The sequence below is a fragment of the Sciurus vulgaris genome (genome assembly GCF_902686455.1).
Source record: "Sciurus vulgaris genome assembly, chromosome: 9".
Taxonomy (NCBI): Eukaryota; Metazoa; Chordata; class Mammalia; order Rodentia; family Sciuridae; genus Sciurus; species Sciurus vulgaris.
Window position 1 is genome coordinate 22,464,582 of NC_136469.1, and position 26,765 is coordinate 22,491,346.

The following is a 26,765-nucleotide window of genomic DNA, read 5'->3' on the forward strand; positions in this document are numbered from 1 at the left end:
TTTCTTTGATGTTTATCTGTTTCCACAGCACTGATCTCTCTTACCACTTAGTCCCTGCAGTTGCTGCTCGTGGCTGTACTTTTCTTACACCTTCTCTAAGATCCTGTTGTCAGAAATTAAAGACCTTAAGCGGGTGGGGAAATGGGTCTGGATTATTCTCTGAGAGTCTGCAAGTCCTAAATATATAAAGCCCAAGTTTTTAATGCATATACTCTGAAAACTTTGTAGTAAAATCTTCTGTTAGAGGTTTTTCTGGCTATCTTAAAAAAGAAAAAGATTTAATGTGTCATAAGAAATTTTTGTGTCAGTACTTAGCCATTCAATACCCATTTCTAACTCCCTTTTCAAAGCAACTGGATAGTCTAGTTATAAGTTAGTGAGATAGAAGTTAGGCCCAAGGTTCAATCTCATAATCAGAAATGGGTATTGCTTATCCTGTAAGTGGGTGTCTGCATTTTCTGCTGTGGTTTCATGTGCCAGTGCAAGATAACATTCTGTGAGCATCCCTTTTAAATCAGGGCGTGTGCATGTGCGTGCATGTGTGTGTGTGTGCGTGCATGTGTGTGTGTGCTTGCGTGCGTGCGTGTGTGTGGAGAGAGAAAGAGACTAGATCATTCCTGATGACCCTGCGCGTGGCGAAGATGGAAAGAATGCTGATCGTTGTTCTTTATTCTAGACACTAGTTCTCAAGACTGCTACGATATTCCACGAACATTTCCCAGCGATAGATCAAGTTCACTTGAAGGCTTCCACAATCACTTTGTAAGTATAAATGACCTTGGCATTGTCGAGTGTGTTTCATTGTCAGGCTCTTTCTACGCAGTACCCTGAGACTAACTGAGATCACAAAATGAAAGTACCTTCAGATTCATGTGAATGGATGTGACAGTTGTATTTTCATGTTTGACAATGGTTTGTGTTTATTAAAAGAAATGTATGTGTGTTTTAGAAAATCAAAAATGTGTTGACAGTGGGAAGTGTTTCAAATGACGAACTGAACGAAAACTACGTCCCAATGAATCCCAACTCGCCTCCACGGCAGCATTCCAGCAGTTTCACAGAACCCATCCAGGAAGCGAATTATGTGCCAATGACTCCAGGGACGTTTGATTTTTCTTCATTTGGAATGCAAGTTCCTCCTCCTGCTCATATGGGCTTCAGGTCCAGCCCCAAGACCCCTCCCAGAAGGCCTGTTCCTGTTGCAGACTGCGAGCCACCCCCCGTGGACAGGAATCTCAAGCCAGACAGAAAAGGTGAGGGGAAGATGCCAAGTGAAAGGATTGGGGGGTGGTGCTCAGTTAGAGCTGCAGTTAGCGGTCCTTAAGCAAAAGGCTCATTTGGGACTAGAAATCCCGAAATGTTTCCTCTTACCATGGTCTTCAATTTAGTAAAGCAGGAGTCCTGGCTGTTTATAGATGAGCAACTTGCGTTGATGCCCAGGTGAGATTTGTTAGTCTCTTATCTCTAGAGCAGAGGTTACAAACTAAAATACTCAGAGGGATTAGCAGGCAACAGGGGAGGATTGGAGAAACTGGATTTTCCTGGCCCCGTCTATATGCTGACTAACCACCCCCCCCAACTCAGCTACAATCTTTTTTTTTTTTTTTTCATGTCCTACATTTAATGGGAAAAAATAAAATGTTATATAAACATTCTGATACATAAAATGTTATCTTTTAGATCATAGGTTTTAAATCTCCACATATTCTTGTGATGCTTCCTAAAGTAGCTCTTAACTTACTGATTAGCAGATCCTGGGGGGGGGGAGCTCTGACTGATACAGATTCAGGTCAATTTGGCAGCATCATTTCTAGCTTCAGGGTGTCTGCCATCCCCCCCATGGATCTCCTGGCAACTGCAGGTGACAAAGTGACAGATGCTATGGCAGAGACTTGTGAGTCATCGGAGCAGATGAGAGGGAGCCTGGAGACAGGTCCCAAGATGGCCTGAAGTCCTTTTTTGACTTCTGAAGCTGTGGGCTCATACAGGCAAATCTCCTGGTGTGTCACGAGAAGCCAAAGAATCTAGGATTTTATATGTATTATCTCTTGAGGGTACAGAGATGATCAGGCCAAACCCAACACTTCTGCAAGGCGTATATGGCCTTCCGTTGCTGTTTTGTAACCTCTTCTCCAGAGTGTACACAATCAAATCAGATTTAGGGTTATTAACACGCTTGACATAATTACTGAAGAACCACGAGAATGCCTGTATCAGCTTTCCATCTACCTGTGTAACAACTTTTTAAAATTAGTCTGCCTCGGCTGGGGAATAAATAAATGCCTCTAGTCTACTCGTTTTACTACATGTGGTAAGTCACATCAGATTCTAAGGTAGCATGGTTTTGTTAAGAACTCTTGGTAGGAAACTTTTCAGACAAATTGGGTAATACCTACTCAGGTTTTAAAAATTTATGCACAAGTCATTTAAACACAAACAACCTGCTCTGTTGCAGCATTCTGTCAGTGTGACTTAATCTTGACAGCCAAAGAAATTAGCATACATGCAATGAGTGATACAGTTTCTGGGTTAGTGCGGGGGTTGTCGGCACATTGAAGAGTCCCTTGTGCTATCCACAACTTTTTAAGAATATGTAATGTTTGTGTATATTTCTCATTAACCTGGGCTTGGATTATCAGTACTAGTTCTAGTTGAGTTGAGGGAATTGGGGGCTGGCAATCATACTAGCTTAAGAAAAAGTTTTTGGTTTGATTTTGAAGTAAGAACGTAACCGTGCTGGAATAGGGCTGTAAGGGGAAACTGAGGCCGCTCTGTGGGATCATTGCTGTGTCCTGCCCTCTCTGCGCTCAGGCTCATGGGAAGTCTTGACCTCCTTTGCATTGTCCTCTCTGGCTTTCTTTTCTCCCTTTGTTTTCCTTACTCTGTATCCTCCACCTGCCTCGAAGAGGGCTTTCAGAAAGCTCTGGCCTGGAGCGCCCCTCCGTGGCCTCCGTTCTGCCTCCTGGCTTTTCCGGAGCACTTACAGCTCCTGCTTCAGCTTCTAATCACCTCCTTTGTTATTTAGTCCCCGTGGATTGCTTAGAGATGATGGGCTTGTTCTAATTTGACTTTTCACACCAGACTTTTGACATGATAGGTTACGGTCAGCCTGCAGACTGGCTGCTGATGACTCAGGTGTCCACCTGGGGACCCAGCGCTGTGCAGACAGTCCTGCACAGGCAGCATGAGGCTGTGAGGGGCGGTGAGCGGGTGAGTGTCGGGGCTTTTTATTCAGTATTGTTTGCTTCTGTTTCTCTTGGTCTTCAGTTGTCTCTAATTATTATTATAGACCCTAGTCACAGTCTTCTTTGCCGATCGTACACAGAAAGCATTTCTGGACATGTATGGAAATATTGAAATATGTTTATAAACATTAACTTGGGACTTTCCATGTTTGCCTTGGTTCATGATGGCACCAGAGCCCCATCTTGAGGTCCCACATAATGTGGAGGTGGTTGTCTGGGGAAGGGTGCGAGTCACTATACAGCCTGTGTGTCCCACATTATTTTACGGATATGTCCTAAGTGCGCTTCACAATCACATCTCCAGATGCACGCAGTGAAGGTGCCATGCACTCTGGTACATAAGAGTTCAGTTGTCCTACTTCTTCAAATTCACAGTTCTCTGTCACTTCTGGAGATTGTGTTTATTCTTCTAAAACTTAACAGAAATGAGAGGGGAAGAGAAAGGGCTGCCAGGGTAACTCAGCGTTAGAGCCCTTGCCTAGCATGAACAAGGCCCTAGGTTCCATCTCTGCACCACAGAAATCAGTTGATTGATTAATTGATTTAAATTAAAATTAGCTGAACCATTCAGAGTCTACCCTGAGCTCATTGGTCAGATTACTTATTTGATATATTTGCTTAGATAAAAAATGAACTGGTAAAATGTGCCCAGACTAGACCATCCATGTAGTTTTAGGCAAAATCAGGAACTGTTTGAGTAATACAGTAAAGAGGTTACTAAAATCATAGCATTAAAAAATGTGTTTTTTTCTTTTCTTCAGTACCTTTATACTTTGTAAATAAATACAATACAAGAAAGGAGGCGTGAGAAGATAGTGAATGCGACAGGGAAAGCTTTGTCAACTCACTTCAGAAAGTTATAACCATTAAAGAAAACATTGTTAAAACCCAAATTCAGATCTCAGAACCAAGTTTATCCTTGAATAGAAACTATAAAACAGCTCTCTAATTTGGTTATGAAATCCTTCTCATTATTCATAGCATCAGATGAGTGTTTTAATTTCAGATTCTGTGACATCATATGAATGACTTAATCTGTTTTCTAGTATGTCTTTTTAAGTAAAACTCGTAAGAAAATCTTTCTGTCAAGTATGGGTCTATTAGTTTCGGAGCCCGGTAATAACGAGTTTGACACCCAGGATAACTGAAGTTAGTGACTGTCTTCTTAGGAAGGGCCTACAACAAATGAGTGACATTCTGGTCTTGTTTACTAGCCCAGTTTTAGACATCAGCTGCTGTAGTTTGGAGTATTATGAGTTTTTCAAATACTTCTGAGTAACTGAAGCTGCAGAAATACATAGATGCTGAGTGCTGATATCTAACGTGTTATCAGGGACCCTTGGCTATCACCCAGTGAATGGCAGCTACATTTGCACCAGACTTTCTGTCACTGTAACATTTGCTATGAACCAAATTTTGCATATATTAATAGAAGAGGAATGTTTTTAGCATATTGTGTAAAATGCTGGGAAAGCAGATGCATCACAAGGACAGGACAGATTGTTTTGACTACTTCAACTCAAAGCTTTATTTTTCTACTGGAAAAGTAATTTTCTAAGGTTTGGGAATTTGGGGTAAGATGATTGATCATGTTTTCTTCAAAATTAAGTCATCGTGTAGGTTTACCGTATTTAATCCCTAAATTAACCTAAGCCCCTTCACCTCCATTCTGCCTCTTTCTAATACAGTAGAGCAACTGTTTGAACACCAAATGCTGTCTTTATGTTTTATTCAATTTTGTCCATTCATGCTGGTTATGGTACTGGTTTTTTAAAAGCAGTCCAAGATTCCTTATGGTGTTTTATACCCTGGTTTGGTTAAAGTATGTTCAGGTCTAGGTCCTCACCTTGGTGAGGAGAGCATGCAGAAGACTAATCCCAGGGAGCTCCTTCCTTCTGTGCATCTTTTTTGGCCTAGTGATGCATTTAAACATTTTTTTCCTCTAAGAGTTCTCTAAAGAAGATACCAGTTGTGATTAAAAATTAACAAATGTTCTGAGGGTGAATGCATGATACCAGTAAATGTATCCAGGTTTTGATAAACAGGTGATAAAGTGTGTGCTTTGAGTTAAACTTGTTGCAGTTTAAAGGAATAAGTATGGAGTGCCTTTTTATTCCATAAGTACTCCATACTTATTATCATGTGGGGTTTTTCCTAAGTATTCGGCCTACAGGTACGATTACCATGGTTACTTCATTATATTCCTCCTTATACAGTGAGACCATTAAAACAAGTATAAACATTTTTCAGAACTATACCTTGACTTTTTAGAATTAGCAGAGGATAATAATCTTGTGAATTACTCTTCTCCTTTCTTGATTTTGGAACTGCCCTCTGGAAATAGTAGCATAATCTATAAAGCTTTTGGACAAATAGATACTGTAGTTATATCAGACCTGTACTAATACAGAAAGTAAATAAAATTTCCACATCGAGTCAAATATATGCAAGCATTACCTCCAAGGACGCTTGGTGTGTGCAGTTTCGGGAGAAGATCGCGTCTGCTCGTTTGAAATGTGGACTCACGTGACAGCCTTGACCATGTTAGAGATGACCCACTTCTGAAATGACATTCAGTTGTTCCCTTTTTCCTTCTAAAGGACAAGCAAAAATGTGTGAGATTGCTCAGATGAACCCCCACCAGCTCTAAGCACAGGTAGTTATTCACAGTCATTCATGACAGATTTTAAAAAGTGCTTACCCATTACGGATCCCCTTTGCTGGGCATTATGTCTTCAAACACAAGGAACAAAAAGCTCCCCTCTCTGCAGAGACTCAGTCTAGTGGAGGAGGCAGGAAAGTAAACATGTCATCATAACTACCAGGGAAGGGGCTGTGCTGAGGTAAGCTCTTGGCACGCTGAGGGAAGCTCCCCCAAGCAAAGCCTGCGAGCCTGAGTGTGGCAGTGAAGGTGGTCGAGGAGGGCGGACAGCACAGGGGCTTCTGGTTAGAATAAGTCGCATCCTCCAGTCCTTCCTCAGAGGGGAGAAGAGACTGGCTCAGAGTTGTGGGTGGGTGAGTGGCTAGAGGGAGATAGGCAAGAACCGAAAGAAGGAGCGATTGCCAAATGCCTTGCAGGTGCCCCGTCCCAGGGGTGCTGTCCATGCTAATGAGGTTCGACTTTATTCTGTGTGCACCCTTAATGGATTTTATGCAGGTAAGCAGGCTGGCTCTGGAAAGCTCATTCTGATTTAAGAATGCAATAGAAGAAATGATTGTGCTCTTTGATCTAAAAGGTTAGAGGCGTCGCCCCCTTTCATCCTCTCCCTCAGAGAGTGCTTTGCCCAGTTTTCAAAGACTGAGGTTCTTGAAGCCTCGGTTGGGACGGGATCAGAAAGGAAAGGCATGCCCCAGGTCTCTTTCTGCCACCCTCAACTTGCAGGACTTAGAGTGGTTTTCTAGAAGGTTTGAGGACTCTGTGAGACTGTAGTAGAGGCCACGAAGCCATATGGAGTGAGTTCCTCACTTTTAGAGAAATAAAACAGATTGGTGAACTGTCATTTTTTAAAAAAGAAAGAAAGAAAGGAAAACAGACATCAAACACACAGATTTTTTTTTCCTGGGGTCTGCATTCTACCAGAGCACCCTGCAGTATGCCACTCGCCCCGTAGGGGGCGAGAGTGGTGGGCTGCCTTGAGACTCCCTCCCTCAGGGTCAGCGTTTGCAGAAGTTATTTGTGATTTTGCAAGGCTGTTCCCTCATTCTTGGAGGCAGTTCCTTGGAATAAAAATCACTTCACTGTTTTGATGGGCTCTAGTAACGTTTAGGAGTATGAAAGTATCCTACTTCCTCCAGAAGAAAACAGATGGTCAAGAGCAAATCAAGGGGAGGCTTGGGGACTATGGGCTAAGCAATTTTACATCTACATAGCAAATTTTCTGGAATACAGTGTTTTGATTTTTTTTTAATAAGTCACTAAAAAGGTTATAGTGGTAAGGTTCAAGAGCAATACAGTAGAAAAAAGACCAAGAATTCAAACATCTAGAATTTTTTTCTCTTACCACCATTAACAACCACTCCCTCCTGTTAAATGGGAATAGAGACATCAATTAACTTATCTTGGTATTAATTTTCTTATTTTAAAATGTAAAATTAAATAATTTCTAAAACAGAATGCTCCTTAGCAACACTGTGATTCATAGAAAGAACACAAATTTGGACCCAAGTTCATGTCTCAGTGGTAGAGCGCTTACCTAGCACATGTGAGGCACTGGGCTCAAGCCTCAGCACCACATAAAAATAAATAAAATAAAGGTATTGTATCCATCTACAACTAAAATATGTATTTAAAAAAAAGAAAGAACACAAATTCATAAAAGACATAAAATTATTGCCAAATCTATAGATAGCTGTGTTGTTTAACAGCTGGCCAGGCCAACACAGTGCACATTTATTTGTGCTTTGTAATCAGTGGGGATCACCTCACGTTGATGCTTCTTGACCCTTGACTATAAGATGTGCTTAGTGAAAATTTATCAAATGAACAAAATTATTCTGTATACCATATACCTTCAGGTGATAAAGGTGACAAGAAATTTGAACTAATAAAATATCTTTATTATTTTAAGAGTAAAGTGAAAATTTGGTAAAATCAAATTCTAACTTTAGCTTATATTTATTAAGTCATACATTTCAATTTTTTCTTAGTTACTTCCAAATGAAGTACAAGTCCTGTTTGTGTCTATTTATTCATCTATTTATTTGTTAATTAATTAATTAGAGACATGTTCTCACTAAGACTGGCCTCCAACTTGCTGTCTTCCTGCCTCAGCCTCCTGAATAGCTGGGATTACAGGCACGTACCACTGTGCTCAGCATTTGTGTCATTTTAAATGTTGAATAGATTCAGAATATTCATCTAAAGCTCTAATTTAAATATGAATTTTTTTCTCCAAGTTTCACTTAATATTTCAAACAAGCCTAGTTTAATTTGTACTGGTCTGTGTATTTGAGCCATGGTGTTAGATAATGAGACTACTAAGATTAAAGATGCATTTGCTTCCCTGGAGATTTCCTTTATAATGAAAACAAACTACGATATATATATATATATATATATATATATATATATATATATATATATATAAATTTTTTTAAATTTATTTATTTATTTATTTATTTATTTATTTTACAAAGTCTAATAGATACAGGGAGGTCAGAGAGAAGCCAGAGTCTACATGAGACATCTGCTATGGCAGCGGGTCATCTAAGAATCAGAGGTTTGGGGTGGGTCAGCGATGAATTCAGTTTTAAATAGTCTGAATGACTGAGGAACATCATCCGGGGTGTTCTGTAGACTTTAGATACCTAGATGAGGAGTTTGGGGAAAAGATCTGGACCACAGAGTAAGATTTAGCAGGTCAGATGGCAGGATCCAGAGAGTGGCAGCTGCCCTGAGGGTTAAAGCCTGGGTAGGAACCTCACCCATGGTCAGTGCTGCTTGCCAGATTGCGCTGCCTTCTTAGTTTAGGCCTGGTCTGGCAAAAGCCAAGCCATAGCTGGCTTGGATTTAAAGGTTGAGGCTCCAGTGAATTTCCGTTTACTCTCAGAATGGGAGAATCAGTGTGTTACATATCACCAGAGTTTGCTCATTTTTGCTTTTGCTTTAGTCTTATTTCTTCTCATTTGTGTTCACAGTTTTCTGTAACAATCAGAAAGAACATTCAGATTTTTTGCACACAGGCAGAGGAGATGAGGCAGCCTTATGTATACTTGGACTTCTTTTTCTCCTTTCTTTCCTCATAAGTCATATCAGGCTGCCATTGGGGTCTGACTTTTCTGTCTGGAACATAAATGCTGAATTGAGTTAGGAAGGACTTAAAGCTGCCAAAATGCCTAAGTGACCCAGGACATTGCATGCAACATCCCTGGGTTGTGACTTTTACCTGAAAATCAAACTTAAGCTTTTTATATAGCAGGGCATAGGTGTAAGTTTTATAAATGTGTGCACTCTTAAAACCTAACTACAATTATTATATTTTTCTGAAGAGCAAACCAATGAGCTGGGCATGGTGGCACATACCTATAATCCTGTCTTCTTGGGTGGATGAGACAGGAGATCACAGATTTGAGGTCAACCTGGGCACCATAGCAAGATCCTGTCTCAAAATAAAACGTAAGAGGGCCAAGGATGCAGCTCAGTGGTAGAGTGGCTAGCATGTGCAAGACTGTGGGTTCAATCCCTAGTATCCCCATACCACCCCCACACAGACAGAAAAAGAAAAGAAAAGAAGGAATGTCCTGGACAAGGAGTGCCTTTTTAGTACTGTGGCAAAAAAGAAAGATGAAGCTCCCTGATACCTCTGATACCTTGCATCTGCTTTTGCCTCATCTGTCTCTTTGGATCAAGTAGCTTCTTTGAAAAGTACTTATTCCACATGGCATGCATCCTCTCAGTCACTTATATATTTTTTTTTTTTCTTGTGGCCAACAAGAATGTAGTAGTCATGAAGGTAAAAAGGCCTTCAGAGAAATGTGATTGTTTTATGTCTCTGTTTAATGTGTGAAGTCCTTAACATGTAGTTGAGAAGACACTGTACCCGAGCAAAACAATACAAACAGAATAGCTAAAGTAAGAGTTCCAGGGTGGAATAAGGATAGACAGACAAGAACACCAACCCTCAATGTGGATTCAAAGGATCCCTCTCCTGGCGCTGCCAGGCAGCGTCTGGGTGACTTGGCAGGCCCCAGCTTCTCCACGATAATGTGAAAATCTGTTCTCCTCCTGTCTTCCTTACCAAGCCTTTGGGAGGGTTCAGTAATCTTTAGAATAACTAGTGTATAAGAAACCCTTGATACCTGGCTGATTAAGTACAGAGGTATTTCTCAAGGCAGTCTCAGAGAATGTATTATAATACGATCTTTGTGTAGAAATGAAAGACACTGGATTAATAAAGCAATGAGCTAATTAGAATAAAAATAAATAAAACAACGATAGATTGACAGTGAAAGAGTGGGGAAAAGGACTGAAATTTTAAAGTCATCCATGCGAAAAAGAGAAGAAAACTGTTTAACCCAAACAACACACAATTCAGGGGACAAATAGGACATTAAAGACACCTGCAGCTTGTTGGTATGGCACCTTCTACATTCTCCATGATTTCCCAAGATTACTGATATGAATTCTGTCTTGTTTTCTGTAAACCCATTTGATATCTTGAAATGTAATTCATTAAATAAAACTTGAAAGTTCCTGGTACCACCACGCACCCTTCCCACTAGTAGCTCTGGTTGTTTCTTCTCTTCAGTTTGAAGATCTTTTTCCTTGCTGGAGAAGACCCATGCAAGATAGGCATTGAGTGTCTCTCTTTTATATATGAACATTACTTTCTCTTCCTTTACAAATAGGAGGCTTGTTTCTTACCTTATTTTTCTCCCCCGAGAATAGGTTTTAAAAGAGGGTCCTGATTATTTTTCACCTGCCTCCGATCATTCTCAATCACAGTCATCAGATAGTGTTCATCCAAGCTTAGATAACCTTCTCACTGACCTCTGTGAGCTACCATTTTGTGCCTCTCATTTTAAAAGTTGATATATTGGCTGAGTATGGTGGCGCTCGCCTATAATCTCAGCAGCTCAGGAGGCTGAGGCAAGAGAATCCCAAGTTCAAAACCAGCCTCAGCAACTTGGTGAGACCCTGTCTCAAAATAAAAAACAGCAGGCGATGTGGCTCCGTGGCTCTCCATCCCTGGGTTCAGTCCCCCGGTACCAAAATAAAAGTTGACATATTGGCAAATCATCAGCATTTTAAGACCAAATGCAGATGGACTCTTAAAAAAATACAGCCCTGAGGTTTTTACATCTAAGGATCCGAAGATCAATAAACAGCGCCCTTGCTAGTGCTGTTAGAGGTGAAAAGTGGCATGGTTTGGAGGCAAAAGGACAGTTGGTAGTGACCTGACAGGCAGCTGATGTGTGGACTAATGAAAATGCAAGAAACCACAGCGAGGTGAACCCGGCAGTCATTCAACCTTGATTATTTAACCACACACCCAGATAGGACACCAAGGGTGCTCAGTTGAGAAACGGCACAGTGACCATTGGGAGAGAACCACAGTGAAGAAAATCAGGAAGAGGCCTCAACCTTTCAAAACTAGTGAAAATGGCCCTTTCAGAAGAGGAGGAGTGAGGACAGCCCTGGGGTAGACAGCAGCAAACCGAAAGTAATTCTGAAGGCACGTGGTAATTATCAAATATCACATCATCCATGTCAACTGAGGCATTTGGGCCGTGTAGCACCACGAGCCACATCACGTATCCAGAGTAACGTCGGCTCACGCAGGAGTGTGCGATCAGCACGTTTCTGCTTTTCCCTACTTGAGTTGCCTAGCTTGTGACTCTGTAATCTGGAGTGCTAGGAGACCTTGGGCTGAAGTGCAGAGTCCATAGGTGAACTCCACACTGCGTTTCCTTGGGTTCTCTATCTTTAAAAGGGACAGAGGTGGAGGCCCTTGTGGTCACATATAGGAATACCTCCCCAGGAGGTGCAGGCTGGCGGAAGCCTGCGGGTAATATGTCCTGAGCAGGTTGCTTAACCTCTTTGGTTTTCCAGGGACATCTCATCCATAAAATGAAGAAGCTGGATTGGACCTGAAGACCTTTTGGCTCAAAAATAACCTTTTTCCTTAACTTACCCTCTGCCTCTTGCTTTTGGAAGGGTAGTACACTGTTGGGGTTTTAAAGAGCAGACATCTACCTTTGTTTTAGAAAGATGTCCTGTCATTTTGTAGGTCTGGATAATGTAAGGGGTTAGGGAATATATCTTGCCCCAAATTTGATTACTCACATTTTAAACTACACCTGTCTCATTTCTGAATAAACTCAATGTATTAATTATCTAACTTAGAAAGTTGGTTAAAGAATTGTCATTTTTAACCTGAATCATATCTTTAAAGCTTTTTTTTTTTCTTCTTTTTTTTTTTTTTCGAGGTACCGGGAATTGAACCCAGGACCTTATGCATGCCAGGAAAGTGTCCCCAGCCATAACCTGAATCATATTTTAAGAAACTTTTTGATTCCAATAAGGTGCTAGATATCAGCCTTGGGCCAGCAAATTCTAACTTGCCATCCAGTAAATGCCACCTCAACTTTGTGAATTTCAAGAATAAAGGAAATGTGGTACCACTGAGAATAGGGTAACTTAAATTACTGATTCCCATGATTTTGCGACTCTGGCATCCAGGTTTCTAATGGGGAAAGGTGTGAAACCAACAGCTGTGAACTGGGTACTTTTCACAGAGCTTTTTGGCAACACTTACAGGTGGCAGAGAAAATACCAGGAAAATGGAGGCAGCCACATTTCTGCTTTCAAGTACCTTATGCTGAAGCTGGACTGTCACTAGTGCCAGAATCCACATATCTCATTCTTGGAAGATGAAGTCACTGGGCAGTTACTGTGTATTCAGGGGACACAGATCCATCTTGGTCTTGGTTTTAGTTTTAGGTTAGCAAATACTATAGTGGCCACCTACTTCTGTACGAGGGCCTCGGTCAGGAGGTGTGGGAATAGTCAGATTTCAGTTTTAAAGCCATCGGTACCAAATGAAAAAAGTAGTATTGTAGGGAAGCAGGCTTCATGCTTTCTCATGGAACACCAAACTTTTACCATTTTTTATTGGATCCAGTTTTCTAAGACATGTAAGAAGAAAAACTAACAGGGCACATGTTTTTCCCTCTCTTCCTTCAAATAGTGATAACCAACCCAGCTGGTTTCCCCCTCAAACCCTGCCACCCTTTATAACCCTTGACCCCTTACCTTGTCGCATGTGACTTCCTCCTTTCCCTTGTGCTGATCGTGAATGGTGTGTAGCAAGGTTGGAATATTTTCCCACGAACAAACTTTTGTTTATGCCTTTGAAATATAACATTTCTGCACAGGGTTCTGCTGCTTTTTTTTTTTTTTTTTTTTTAACAAATCCTTTTTTCCAATTTAAAAATAACATTATATTAAGAGAGTCTTCTTTCTACCAATTAGGTCAAAGTCCTAAAATTTTAAGACCCAAACCCCATGGTTTAGAGCGAACTGATTCACAAACCATAGGTGACTTTGCTACAAGAAGAAAGGGTATGTACTTTAGCACCGCATGCTCTCTGGGGCGCTGGGAATTTTATTATTTCATGTTTATTTCTTAAAAAGCAAAAAAAGAGGAGCCTTAAATACTACTGCTGTTGTAAATAAGCTTCCCAAAGCACGTTATTTCTAAAGTGAATGCTTCCCATAATGCACTGGTCCTACTTGGTATGCCATTAACAGCAGCATGTTCAATATCAGATAATATGTGATATTCAGTCTTGTCTTGTGGCATTATTCTTTTTATGTTTTAGGCAATGAAACATTGTTTTCTTTAAGCTTATGAACTGCTTGTGAGTTCCAGTGATCTCTTATCTTTATATGTATATACATATATACGTATTCTGTTCTGAGACAGAATAAAAAATCATTTCCATGTATTAATTATGCCTTTACTTAGCAACTGACAGCTAAATTACTATTAGCCTTTGGGTGTCAAAAAAAATGAAACACTAAGAATTATGAAATACCTTCAGTCAGCATAACATTCTGTACATGTCTACTTTAGACAAGCAAAATTGTTTTAACTCAAATTTAATAAATCAATCTGCATTATATTTAGGTTGACAAAAATACCTGTGAGCCCCAGAGAATAGCTGTAGTCTTGAAATGACTGCCTGTTTTGCAATTTGATGGTAACTGTTAAATAGTTGATTCAAATTGCATATACATCATTGAAGACCAAGGAAACATGGCAAAGTGAACGTTTTCATTAGAGTGGCAAGATGAAACATAACTAAGATATTTACCCAATGTGTCTGAGCAGTCTTCTACAATATAATACTTAAAAATGGTATTAGTTTTTCTGCTCACTCTGTATCTTTCTGAAAAACATCTCAGTCTTGATTTTAAGGAAAGGGCCAAGAACTCTGCTACATATTCATTCTAATAACTATCTACTGCAATAATGAGGTAAATAAGTAAAGGCCTCTTCTAAATAAAGCTAAAAATAAGCATTACTTAGTTTTACTTAATATGGTAAAAGATTCATTCATTAAATTAAGCTAAAAGTTAAGGGTGATTGTTTAAAATAATTATGACCTTTTCTTAGAGCAAAATTTGAGTCCAAAGATATAATTTACTCTCTTGTTTTGTTTCCAGACTGCATGTGAATTGTTTTAAAAGATTTGATAATTAATCCTTTTGGTTTTAGCATAATTTTGTTTTGGATTTTACCAAAGTTTTGGCTTTGATCCTTCCTACGCATCATCTTACCTATGTAGTTGGTTAACTGATGCTTCAATATGGAAGAATAGTAACATTTTTATTTAGGTGATTTAATTTCCATATTGAAAATGAACTTAGTAAAATAATAAGTTAATGATATAATGAAAAGTATAAATCAGGCAACTATAAAGGAATTGGGTCACATTACTTTTTTTTGTTCACATTTAGTTTACACTCACAAAATATTAAATTAAGAAACAGCCTGCATGATGGAGCGTAAGCAATCATGAAACATTTTTTTCTGAGCTTTTAACTGTGTAACATGAACTTTGTTTCATGTGTGAAACTAGCTGGTCTCGGGTATATTCTATCAAACAAAAACAGATACAGAGAGAGGATCCTGTTTGCCTTCCAAAGTTCTATACACCCAAATCCTCTCTTCTCCCTTTCTTTTCAGCCAAGCCTGCACCTTTAGAAATAAAACCTTTGCCAGAATGGGAAGAATTACAAGCTCCAGTTAGATCTCCCATCACCAGGAGTTTTGCTCGAGAGTAAGTACTTTATTTAAAACACATAGTGCAGGGGTTGGGGTTGTAGCTCAATGGTAGAGCACTAGCCTACATGTGTGAGGTCCTGGGTTCAATCCTCGGCCCCACATACATACATACATACATACATACATAAAATGAAAGTATTGTGTCCATCTGTAACTAAAAAATGTATTAAAAAAATGCATGGTGTGGGCTGGGGAGATAGCTCAGTTGGTAAAGTGCTTGCCTTGCAAGCACAAGACCACGGGTTCAATTCCCAGCACCACAAAAAAAAAAAAAAAAAAAAAAAAAAATGCATGGTGTAACATGACCATCTAGAATTTTCATTATTAAGAAATTTATCTAGAACAATGATTGTTAAAGGATGGTCTGGGGCACCCTCCTTTTGGGGATTCTGTATAGTAAAAACTACTTCATTAAGATGCCAAGATGTCTGGGCTGGGGATATAGCTCAGTTGGTAGAGTGCTTGCCTTGCATGCACAAGGTCCTAAGTTCAATCCCCAGCACCAAAAAAAAAAAAAAAAAAAAAAAAAATACTAAGACGTCATTTGCCTTTTCTATTCTCTCTGTGGAACTTTCCAGATCATGTGAATTTTCATGATATGTGAGGATATCATTATGACAATGAATGTCTATCTGTACTCTTGTATTTTAAAAATATTTCTATTTTCATTTCTAATAAGGTAAATATCAATAGAATAATTCATATTAAGCATCTTGGGGTTCTTAATGTTTTTAAGAGTATGAAGGGTTCATAGGACCAAAAATTTCTGAGAACTAGTGATCTGGAAGATATAGTAGTTTCTTAGGAGGATTACTTACTTGTGATGTATTTAAATATATACATGGGGAAATGAGAATGGTTTTACAAACTTATGAACATGCGTTTGTTGTTATATATATACATAGAGAAAGTTTATTAAAAAATAGGAATCTTAAATCTTTTTATGTTTATTTGAAAGTCTTCTTCTCTACATATCACTGGTAATACCTTATCTTTTGTTTGTATTACACAACATAATTTGATGTCCAAATCTCCTTTTATAATACATCTGTGTTAGTTGTTTTAATGTGTATAATAAATTCTGTTGTAATTAATGTGTATAATCAACATAAATGAATATTTCAGAAGGAATGCACACCATCATTTTTATTTTGGGGAGCAGTTTCATCAAGGTTTATGTATATGATGATGATTTCTGTGATCAGCTCCTCTAGGTTTCCCCTGTCCCCACGGCCGGACTCAGTGCATAGCACAACATCAAGCAGTGACTCACACGACAGCGAGGAGAATTACGTGCCCATGAACCCAAACCTGTCCAGCGAAGACCCAGTACGTAAAGTCTTTGCCCTTCCTGAGCCGTCCTTTGCAATCATTCAAGCTATCATTCTTCCTCAGTCTATAAACTTGACCCTCATGTCTTTCTTCCTATGCTTAAGGGAAAACAACCAAAGACAACTTTTTAATTGTTTTTGTGAAAAAGTATCATAATATCATCATAACTATAAACCACTGAAAAACAAAAATGTTCTGTTAAATCAGCTTTCTGTTAAATCAACTTTCTGTTACTATAACAAATGTTTTAAACTAGGAACTTACAAAGAGGAAAAGTTCATTTGGGGTCACAGTTTTGGAGGTTGCAGTCCAGGATTAATTGGCCCTGTTTCTGTGGGCCTGTTGTAGTACATCTTGACAAGAGTACATGGCAGAGCACAACTCTCACCTCATGGCCAGGAAACAAGAAAACAAGAAGGGAGACTAGAATCTCAACCGCCCCTTCAAAGGCATGCCACAGTGACCTCAAGACCTGCTAAGCCCTGCCTCTTAAAAGTGCCACCATGTTCCAGTAGCACCACAATGAGGACTGAGCCTTTAACATATGGGCTTTTGGGGGACATTCCTGATCCATCTATAGCAGTTTTCTAAAAATACTCCATTTAAGATGTATTTGGTTTTTGATACTCTTTAAGAAAATACCCTGGAAGCATTTGATAATGTTCTTCAGGCCCATGTCATGACACTGTCGTGGTGAGAAGGTCTTATATGGGAGGTCTTTGATAATCTTTAAGAATATACCCTTATGATTAAAGCTTAAAGAAGACCTGTTATGAACATAATTTGTTTCAGCTTGGCTATATTGCCACAAGGCAGGAGAACTTTGTAATGGCAGCAAATTTTTATTTCCCAAAAATCTAAAAAGTACTTCAGATGTTTTAGAATAAAAAGCAATTCTAATTTTTAAAACTATTTTGCTTTTGCTTTTTCTTAATTTAGATTTAATGCTTATTCTGTTATTTATATTTTAGTCAATAAGAGTATCCACTAAACCCGTTTAGTACCTACTAACCCGTTTTTCAGGTTTACTCTGAGAAATAGAAAATAAATAACAGTGACTTAAGAAAGAAGTTTATTTCTTAAAACCCCAGAGTCAATTGAGAGCTGTCAGCACAGCTGTGCTCTAGAGTCTTCTGGGATTTGGGCCTCCTCCAGCTCTGCAAGGTGCCGCCCTCTGTACGTAGCTCATAGGCTCATGGAGCAAGGTGATGTTCCAGCCAACTGATTGACATGCAAGCTGCGGGTTGGGCAGAGGGAGCAGAGCAAAGGGCTCAACCCAACAGCCTCATAAAGAAGGTTCCTGGAAACTGCCATAGACCAATAAGGAACCAGAACTTAGCCTGTCTGGCCACTTTCAGACACAGAAGGGTCTAGGAAACAACCTTTTTTCAAAGAGACCATTGGATTCAAGTCAAAGATCCATTGTGGGAGAAAGAGGCATTGGGATCCAACCAGGATAAGCAAATATTGACTATCAAAATTTTGAGTCACCTTTTAGAAGTCTTATTTTTTTCTTTCTTGTAAGCCCAGCTCAATCAATGAATTCGTTTTTCATTCTGCGTAGACTTTAAGCAAAATAGGTCCCTCACACATGTATGTCAGGGATCATAATCAAGTGATATGAAAAGCTTGATTTGGTGCTATACTGGTTAGCTTTAAAAATTACCAAATTTGTTAGGTGTTCAAAAATAATTTATAATATTTAGGTCAACATTGAATTAGACTATAACTAATTAGACCAATAATGATTTTACAGATTACTCAAGGCAGAGAAACTTTTACTGACTTGATTTTGTATTCAGTGTTTTTTGATTTGATGAGTAGTTCTTCTATGTCATTCTATCATTTTTTATTAATTTGTTTTCTTTCTATAGTGAATAGACTCAAGTAAGAGAATAAATAAATTCTAAGTACTACATCAAAGTAAATGCTGTGGCCAACTTTCATCTTTAGGTAGTTGAACCAATTTTTTTTTCCTAGTTGCAAAATAATTAGAGTATTTTCTGAGGTAGAGAAGAGACTACTCTTTTTCCCCAAATAGTAAGTAGCCATAAAAATCTGACAAAGACCATGTAATAGGAAACTTGGAAAGTATGATTTGTCTTAAGTGAAGGTGAAAGACCAGAAAAAGACCATTACAGTCAGAAGTCAAAGGAAGTAAAAATATGTATTTTTGTACCTATGACATTAAACCCGAAAGCTGCATTTATTTGCCGGGAGAGATGTCTAAATCACTGGTGGATTTCTGAAGAATTTTGGACTTAAGTGTTAGAAATGAGCAGAAATGGAAAGAAAAAAAACAAAGAAATGAGCAAAATTGACCCAGGTGGAAATATCTGTCTGCTGTGTGCAGTAGAAAAGTCAACTGGACCATTTCCATCTCCTCGTGCTGGCAGCTGAAAGGCCTCCTCGTCGTCCTTGTAGCTCTCCCTTAGAGAATTGTGGGATCATAGTAGCAGTATTGGGAACTTAATCTACAGACCAAACACCATGGAAGTCCACGGGATCTAATGTGTGCTGATGAAGTCAGTAATAAAATAATCTTGAAGTTCTAAGTTGAGACAGGATCAGACACATCTGGTTCACACATACTTTGAAGACCAAATGCTATATATTGACATTTTCCAGCTCATTTCCTAGGAGATCATGTCACAGGCAATATATAATGAAACACTCAATTGGTGATGCTGTCCTCTAATTTGTATGAAGGCCAATGTCACGCATTTGAACCCTTAATTTAACACCTGAAATTTAAGTGATGGTGCACTATTACTAAAGGCACACATCGTTACAGAACGTGTCTCTCCTAAATGATTTTATGTATTTTTTAAAGAATTTTAGGAAAATCTAGCACTACCGTTCTGTTATTTAACCCACAGAACACTTAGGATGACTCCCTCAAGAGTCTTCAGAGTTTCTCTAAACACTCTTGGAAACGCACTGGATGAAAGGCTAGAACACAGAGGGAGGCTGTTCCCTGTTGAAACTGGATCAAGAGCAAATCGACTTCCTCGTGGGCACACAGATTTTAACAGTACTCAGACTTTCCCAGGTCCAGTAGTCATTAGGCACAAAGCTTAACAAGCAGTTCTGAGAAGTTCTCTTTGGGGACAACTCACTGGGGTTAAGTGAGCAGGTCATATGGCTTTATGGATTCCCTTTATGGCTTTATAACTCTGTGAGCACATCTAGGCATTTCCAGGCTGGGGAACACGGGGTGTGGGTTGTTATCCGTCACCTTTGAACATGGAATATAGCTCACTTTCACAGCTGACTTGTCCTGAGAGTGAAATATGGCCTTATTCAGAGAAGAAAGTCACTGATTTCAGCTTCTTCATGAATTAGTAAAGTAGGGGGTACTGTTGTTAGGAATTCAGCTTGACCAAAATCTTCTTATATTTTTCAACTCTACATGTTAATTTCAATGTTTTTCAATATTTTGTTTGTAGTTATTCATAAATTTGATTTAATATTCTTTTTCTCCAAACAAGGCCATTACATTCACCTGTGCAGTTGCTTACTCCACTCATAGGGTACACCGCGCTGCGTGAAATCTGGGCCAAGTGGTGCCCCTCACGTGGGCCCAGGCACAGAGTGTGTCACCCCAGATAAAGGACCACCTCTTTCTCACTTATAAAAGGATTTTACCATCTGTCAGCAGCCCTGCTACCCACGAGGGAATAAACTGAGTATCTTTCTAGCAAATGTTCTTTCCTTTCAACACAACTTTGTCTACTTGAACTGGGGGGTCGCAGGAGACACGGGTGAAGTAGCAGCATCAAAGGATCAACAGATCCAGATTGGTGCAGTTTTCAGGTTGTGGGAAAAAATGGTGACGTTTGTTACCTTGTTTCTGTTTTCCCTTCTGAAGTGGGACGTTAGTGGACGTTGGTGTCAACATGGAAGCGGGTGTGGGTGGAAGTCCCTAATGAGCATGGGAGGCAGCATTTCTAGATGGGGGAACAGTGGTGTGCACTTAGAAACTGCCATAATGACAGGAGGGTAAACATAGGGACGTAAGTGTAAGCACCTGTCACCCTCCTATTCAGCACTGGGTTGCAATACCTGCTAACTTGCTCCATTTTTATTTTTCTCAAGCCTCTAACTTTTTGGTTCTTGTTTCTTGCTATTCTGTGTCTTCCCATTTTCTTTATTTTAGAGAGTAGTCCTGTTGTACACTTCCTTTTAGGAAGGAAGGGATCAAGCTAAGAAGAGACAGAGGAAATTAATTGGTTAAAAAAAAAAATCCAGATGATTAAAAGAAAACAGACTTTGGAGTCATTATCTATAACCTTGAGATAACATACTTAACTCAAAACTAATTTTTTGTGTGCAAGTCTTTAAGTGTAGAAGGTTTTTTAAAATGTAATTTGAAAGCAATGAGTATAAGGACCTTATGCTATAAAAATGTAATTAGGTTACAATATAATTTTAATAATGTTCAGAATGAACTTTTATGACCAGCTGTTATTTGATGTCCCAGTCTTAGTTTAACCAAATTTAACTTTTGAAACTTCCTTTAGCTTGCTCTAAGTTGAAAAAGTTTTAAAATATTACTTTCTTTCAAGCCTAAGTTTATCTAATTTTCTAAGCAGATATTTTTCTAGCAATGTTCTTTTGAAGTGCCAGCTGGGGTGGTGTGCACATGTAGTCCTAGCTACTCAGGAGGCTGAGGCAGGAGGATCTCTTGAGCCCAGGAGCTTTGAGACCCCCAACTCAAATGAAAAAGGATAGGTAGTGTGTCACACGAGTGTTTGACCGTTGGTGGTGGGTTTTGCTTTCAGAATCTTTTTGGCAGTAATAGCCTCGATGGAGGAAGTAGTCCGATGATCAAGCCCAAAGGAGACAAGCAGGTGGAATACCTGGATCTGGATTTAGATTCCGGGAAGTCCACACCACCGCGGAAGGTGAGTGAGACCTTGTTCCACAAATGCATTTGGCGTACACTTTAAATGAGAGTTGTCTCCTTGGGGAAGCCTTTAGTATGTTTAATTTAAATTTAGCAAAGTCCGTTATTTAATGCACTTTTGAAAACTGCAACAAAATGATAGAGTCTGAGCCAGGCATGTCTATAACCCAGAGACCTGGGAGGCTGGGCCAGGAGGATCACAAGTTCAAGACCAGCTCAGAAACTTAGTGAGACCTTGTCTCAAAGAGTAAAAAGGGATTGGAGATGTGGCTCAGTGGTAGAGCACCCTTGGGTTCAATCCCCAGTAACAAAAAAAAAAAAAAAGAAAGAAAAAGGAAAAAAAAATTATGGAGACTGATAAAGTCACTTTTTTCTTTCTGATGATATGGCAGTTATACATTTTCTGTTCTTACCACTGAAATGATTGCTTAAGAGATCTTTTTTTTTTAAATTTTTTACAGACTGCATTTTGATTCATTGTACACAAATGGGGTACGTCATTTCATTTCTATGATTGTGCATGATGTAGATTCATACCATTCATGTAATCATACATGAACATAGGGTAATGATGTCTGTCTCATAAGTTAAGCAATGTTTTCACTCTCTTTAGAAACTTATCTCAAATTATTTGCTCTTTCTGTCCAAAATTTTAATTTTTTCCTTCTGTTAAACCCGCCAATTTGTTAGTAGTATTAGGAGGAGTACATGCTGTAACAATATCTACTTACATTTTCCTCCCTGCTTGCCAACTTGTCTGTCATTCCTTTTTGTATCTCTGACCTTGTAATTATTTTCCTTCCCTCTCAAATGCGACCTTTAGAAGTTTCTTTAGAGGAGCTCTGTGGGTGGTAAATTCTTTCCATTTTTTTGTTCAATGTGATGTCTTGATTTTGCCCAATCTTGGAAACCATATGGTGTCGAGCTGTCAGCTCTTGACTGACAGTAACTTTCTCACCACATAGAAGACACAGTTCCACCTTCACCTGGCTTCTGTCCTCCTGTTGAAAAGTGCGCTGTAGTACCATGGTAGCTCCTGTGTGGGTCCCCTGTCCTTTCCATCTGGGTGATTTTAAGCTCTTTGCTGTTGTTGTCATTTTGCAGCTTCCCAACAGTGTCTACACATGAATTGCTTTTTATTTCTACTGCTTGGTAGAAGTGCTGCTTTTTCTTTTTCTGGATTTGCACTTTTTCTCAACTCTGGAAAACTGTCTGTCATTATCTGTCTAAATATTATTTATTCTCTCCTTTGACATTTCTGATGAGACATGTTAGAATGTCTCATTGTTTTCTGTATCTCTTACATCTCTTGTCATCTCTCCATGCCTAAATTGGATAGTTTCTTTACATCTATCACCAAGTTCACTAATTCTTGATTCTTCCTATTTGTTGAGTTTTTATTTTCAATTAGTTTATACTTCATTTCTAAAATTAAGTTTACTGATTTTCATAGCTTCTGATTTCTTACTTGTTTTATTCCTTTTAGTTTTGTGCTTTGGTTCCTTTAGACATTTTATGCATACATGTTTTATGCTGTTGATATAGTAATTTTGATAGTCTGAAGTCCTTGGAGGTCTAAATTTGTATTTGTTCTTTCTGCTAACTCACATTCTTTATGGATCGCATGTTTGTACACTGTCTTATTGCGAATTCATTAGTGAATCCTGAGGACCTAAATTTCCTCCGGAAAAGATTCGTATTTCCTTTTGCAAGGAACCAGAAGCTCCTACTATGATAGTTCAGTTTCCTTCAGGGGCCTCAGCTTAACAGGATAGCCTCAGCTTCAGCATCACCTCCTTCCCCCGGCCTCCTGGTTGCCCTGCTAGATTGACATCCATCCTAAAGACAGCGCTCCCTTTCCGTGCCTTTACCTATCCCTCCATTTTTCTTACATTTAGCTCTTTTCTTTCTAGTGAGCCCACCAATGCATTCGGAATTATATTTAAGTTATCTACTATCAGGTTCCATTTGGGGAGTCAAAGAGCATCAGCCCATGTAGTTGACTGTTCTTGAACTATTACTTTGCAAAAATCAACAAAAAACAAAACAGACAAAAAACCCACACATTTCCTTAGCTCTGAAAGTAATCACTGATTCATGTCCTCCGGGCTTGAAAAAAAGTCAAGCTTAAGCTAAAGGGAGAGTCAAACTGCATATGTTAAGATGAATCAGGATATGTCAAAATACATTCTACTGTCACGTGTAACTAGAAAGAAAAATGAAGGAAAGAGGCAGACATCATTACCCTATGTACACATACAACTACACAAATGGTGTGAATCCACATGGTGCACAACCACAGAAACGAAATGAAGTACCCCATTTGTGTACAATGGATCAAAATGCAGTCTGTAAAAATAAAAAATAAATTAAAAAATAAATAAAATAAAAGATGAACCAGGTATTTGCTGTTTCCTATGAATAACATCTCCAGTGGGAGTATTAATCTGAATTCTTCCATAATTTTAAATAAAAGAGAAAATGATATATAGTTAGGGGAGGGATGGCAATGTTAACTTGAGGTAGCTAAGGTTAACTCATTGGGACCCAATAGAATTTTAAGAATATCTGCAGTGCCTATATGTCTATTTTAAGACTGAATTTCACTCAGTCCTACTTTATTTTTTGATGTAGAATTTTTGTTTTTTTTTTTTCTTTGCATTTTAGCAAAAGAGCAGTGGCTCAGGCAGCAGTGTGGCTGACGAGAGAGTGGATTATGTCGTGGTTGACCAGCAGAAGACCCTGGCTCTGAAGAGCACCCGGGAAGCCTGGACAGACGGAAGACAGTCCACAGAATCGGAAACACCAACCAAGGGTGTGAAATGAAAAGACCACCTTGCCATTTCTGAACAAAAGAGAACCCAATATATAGAGAGAAATCCTATTTGAAGATGAGACGCTTCTATGCTACCTAGATCTCAAATGAGCAGAATTGAAGTCAAGGGACCCGTCACATGTCATCAAGCAATTAGGACTATAAACGGTGCTTTGTGGTGTCTGAACAATTTGTAACATGTAAATAATGTGGAAAAATAGTGTCATTTAGCTCCCAGAGAGACATTGGTCCTGTAGTTAACACATTTGTAGTATTACTGTATTTATGCACTTTTTCATTTAGAACATTACTTTGGGTATTCCCAGTGAACTTCAATGGAATTCCATTGGGAGTTCTCGGTTTTCCCTCACACTACTCTCAATAACAATACTAAGTTAACTAAGCTACTTTTAGATCTGGAAATCACTGTCGAAACTACAGTCTAACAACATTAAAATGAAAAGTAGAATCCCAAATTAGCCTTCTACCTGACAGTACAAGTGGTAACCATTAGCTCAAACTACCAAGTGGAGTTGGACTCGCCCTCCATTGCCTTTCAATATGCTGAGGATAATGTATATATTGGTGTCAGGACCTAGTTCTCTGGTTCATGTACATTTAGTTTTTAATGGTGGGACTTTGCTGTATTTTGTTAATTACAGTGTTTTTGGTTCATTGTGTGAAGATTCTGCTGGGTGGGATCTCGCACCTTTGAAAGACTAAATATAAATTACACTATCAAGTAACTCTGAAAATCATTGACAGCGTGCAGTGATGACATGCTCTTATGCTTGTTAACATGTATTAAGCATTACTTGCAGAAGGTAGATAATATAATTAATCAGGTACGTACCAGGCACTGAAGTGCTAATATGCTGATCAGGTTTAGACAATGAGCTTTAGTTGTGTTTTTCTTCATCCTAATAATGGTTTCCAGTGTGGAGTTAAGGAAACAGTTGACATTCACTGTTGGTAATAGCAACATACTGTGATTCTGAATTAGACAGTAATTGAGATTTATTACTCTTGAGAATGAAATGCTATCTTTTGACACCATAGTGCCCTTTCTATGATTTTATTTTACTTAATATTCTTCTTGGCCTTATATTTAAATTCCTATGCAATTAACGTTTTATATCTTCATTTTAAAAAATAGATGTTATATAAGTGATTCTTATATGTAGCACCTATTGTTTTTCCAGTGAAAGAATTAAGGATTTTGTACTGTGATTTGTCTTCACTGCCCCAGTTCATGAAATATCAGAGCCTTGCTGTAATGTGAAGTCTTATACCCATGGATCCCTTCCAACCAGATTTCTAAAACCATCAGAGGGATGGTGTAATTCGTCTCACCTGTAACATGCTCCTGTGACATGGGTGCCAAGACTGCCAACTGTAATGAGACTACAGTTATATTCATCTTTCTTGGCTTTGCAACATACTTTAGAAAACAAATATAGTTGTTTGGGTTGTTTTTTTTATTTACCTAAGTCGTGTACAGTCTCTATTGATTTCAGACTTACTAACAGCTTTTGGGGGACATAGAGATGATGGGGTGCCTGCCGCTGAGGCCCATCCCACTCCGTTCAGACCTCTCACTGTTGCCTGAGTACACAGATGTGCCCTTCTGGCCCGTTGGCCCTAGTACTGTGCCTGATTCATGTGCTGGGTTTACTTCCCCAGCCCACAAACTATGTGCCCATTGCAAGATGAAATGTAGAATAGTAACATTTGATGCTTTTAAATGTTTGCTTCATTTTAAACTAAAACTAAAACCCAGAACTGAATTTTGAGGTGGATTTTTAAATAAAAAAGATTGTTTGAGTTTGGTGTACAAGCTGTTTTATAATAAAACCACAAAATAAAATCTAAAATCATTGAAATGTGCCTAGCCTAAACTGTCAAAACACACAACACAGTTGATGTGTAATAGTATACTATTGATATGTTACCTGGAGGATGAATGTATTTTGAGGTTTAAAACACGATAACAAATAGGTGATTAATTCAGAAATAAAAGTCTTTTTTTAAAGCTCCCTAACTGGAGGGCCTAAAGTAATTATGAATGTTTTTTAGTGTAGTTTCTCCTTAACTTTTTACAGGTTACCATGTTTGTAGATTCACAGCACGCTGGTTTTTAGAACTCTTACCATTACCCTGAAGAATTGAGGGGGTGGGTATGTAGGTCAATGGTAGATCATATACTTATTAGCATGTACGAGGCTCTGGGTTCAATCTGTAGCGCGTGCGCGCGCACACACACACACACACACAGAATTGAAATATTATAAAAGCAGTTTGCAAAGCTAAATCACATTAAACATTGTATTAACAAATTCAATTAAAAGTTTCTTAGAGATCAGTGTTTTCCAGACATTTTTCAGGACTAGAATATTTTAAAATGTTTAATATATTACTCAAATACCTACAAAAGTTGATTTTATCTGTATAAATGTATTTCAAGTAACTTCTCTTAGTTCATTACTGTGAAAAACAAGATTTCTGAATTATTTTTGAATAACACAGATGTGGAGTTATAATGGAGGAAATCTTAGCAGTTTGCATGCTACCAATAAAACACAAATGTAAGTGCGTATAATAACAGTCTAAAAACACGTCTCTGGAGGAGTCTTTAATTAGAGGTAGCTGAAATTATCTTTCAAAGACTATAT

The 26,765-nt window shown here is 38.7% G+C and overlaps 1 protein-coding gene across 8 annotated transcripts in view; it reads left to right on the forward strand.

Moving 5' to 3' along the window:
• GAB1 (GRB2 associated binding protein 1) overlaps nucleotides 1-26,345 on the forward strand; it is a 119,231-nt gene extending 92,886 nt beyond the window's left edge. For 6 of the 8 annotated variants that reach the window (XM_079154137.1, XM_079154138.1, XM_079154144.1 and 3 more), the window contains 7 exons: nucleotides 677-762; nucleotides 950-1,253; nucleotides 13,219-13,308; nucleotides 14,939-15,032; nucleotides 16,243-16,366; nucleotides 21,154-21,276; nucleotides 23,946-26,345. In XM_079154137.1, the coding sequence (XP_079010263.1) occupies nucleotides 677-762; nucleotides 950-1,253; nucleotides 13,219-13,308; nucleotides 14,939-15,032; nucleotides 16,243-16,366; nucleotides 21,154-21,276; nucleotides 23,946-24,104 (980 nt within the window). In that variant the 3' untranslated portion in view covers nucleotides 24,105-26,345. The remainder of the gene's footprint in view (nucleotides 1-676; nucleotides 763-949; nucleotides 1,254-13,218; nucleotides 13,309-14,938; nucleotides 15,033-16,242; nucleotides 16,367-21,153; nucleotides 21,277-23,945) is intronic. The other 2 variants (XM_079154139.1, XM_079154140.1) reach the window with 1 other exon arrangement.
• Nucleotides 26,346-26,765: the final 420 nt, after the last annotated feature.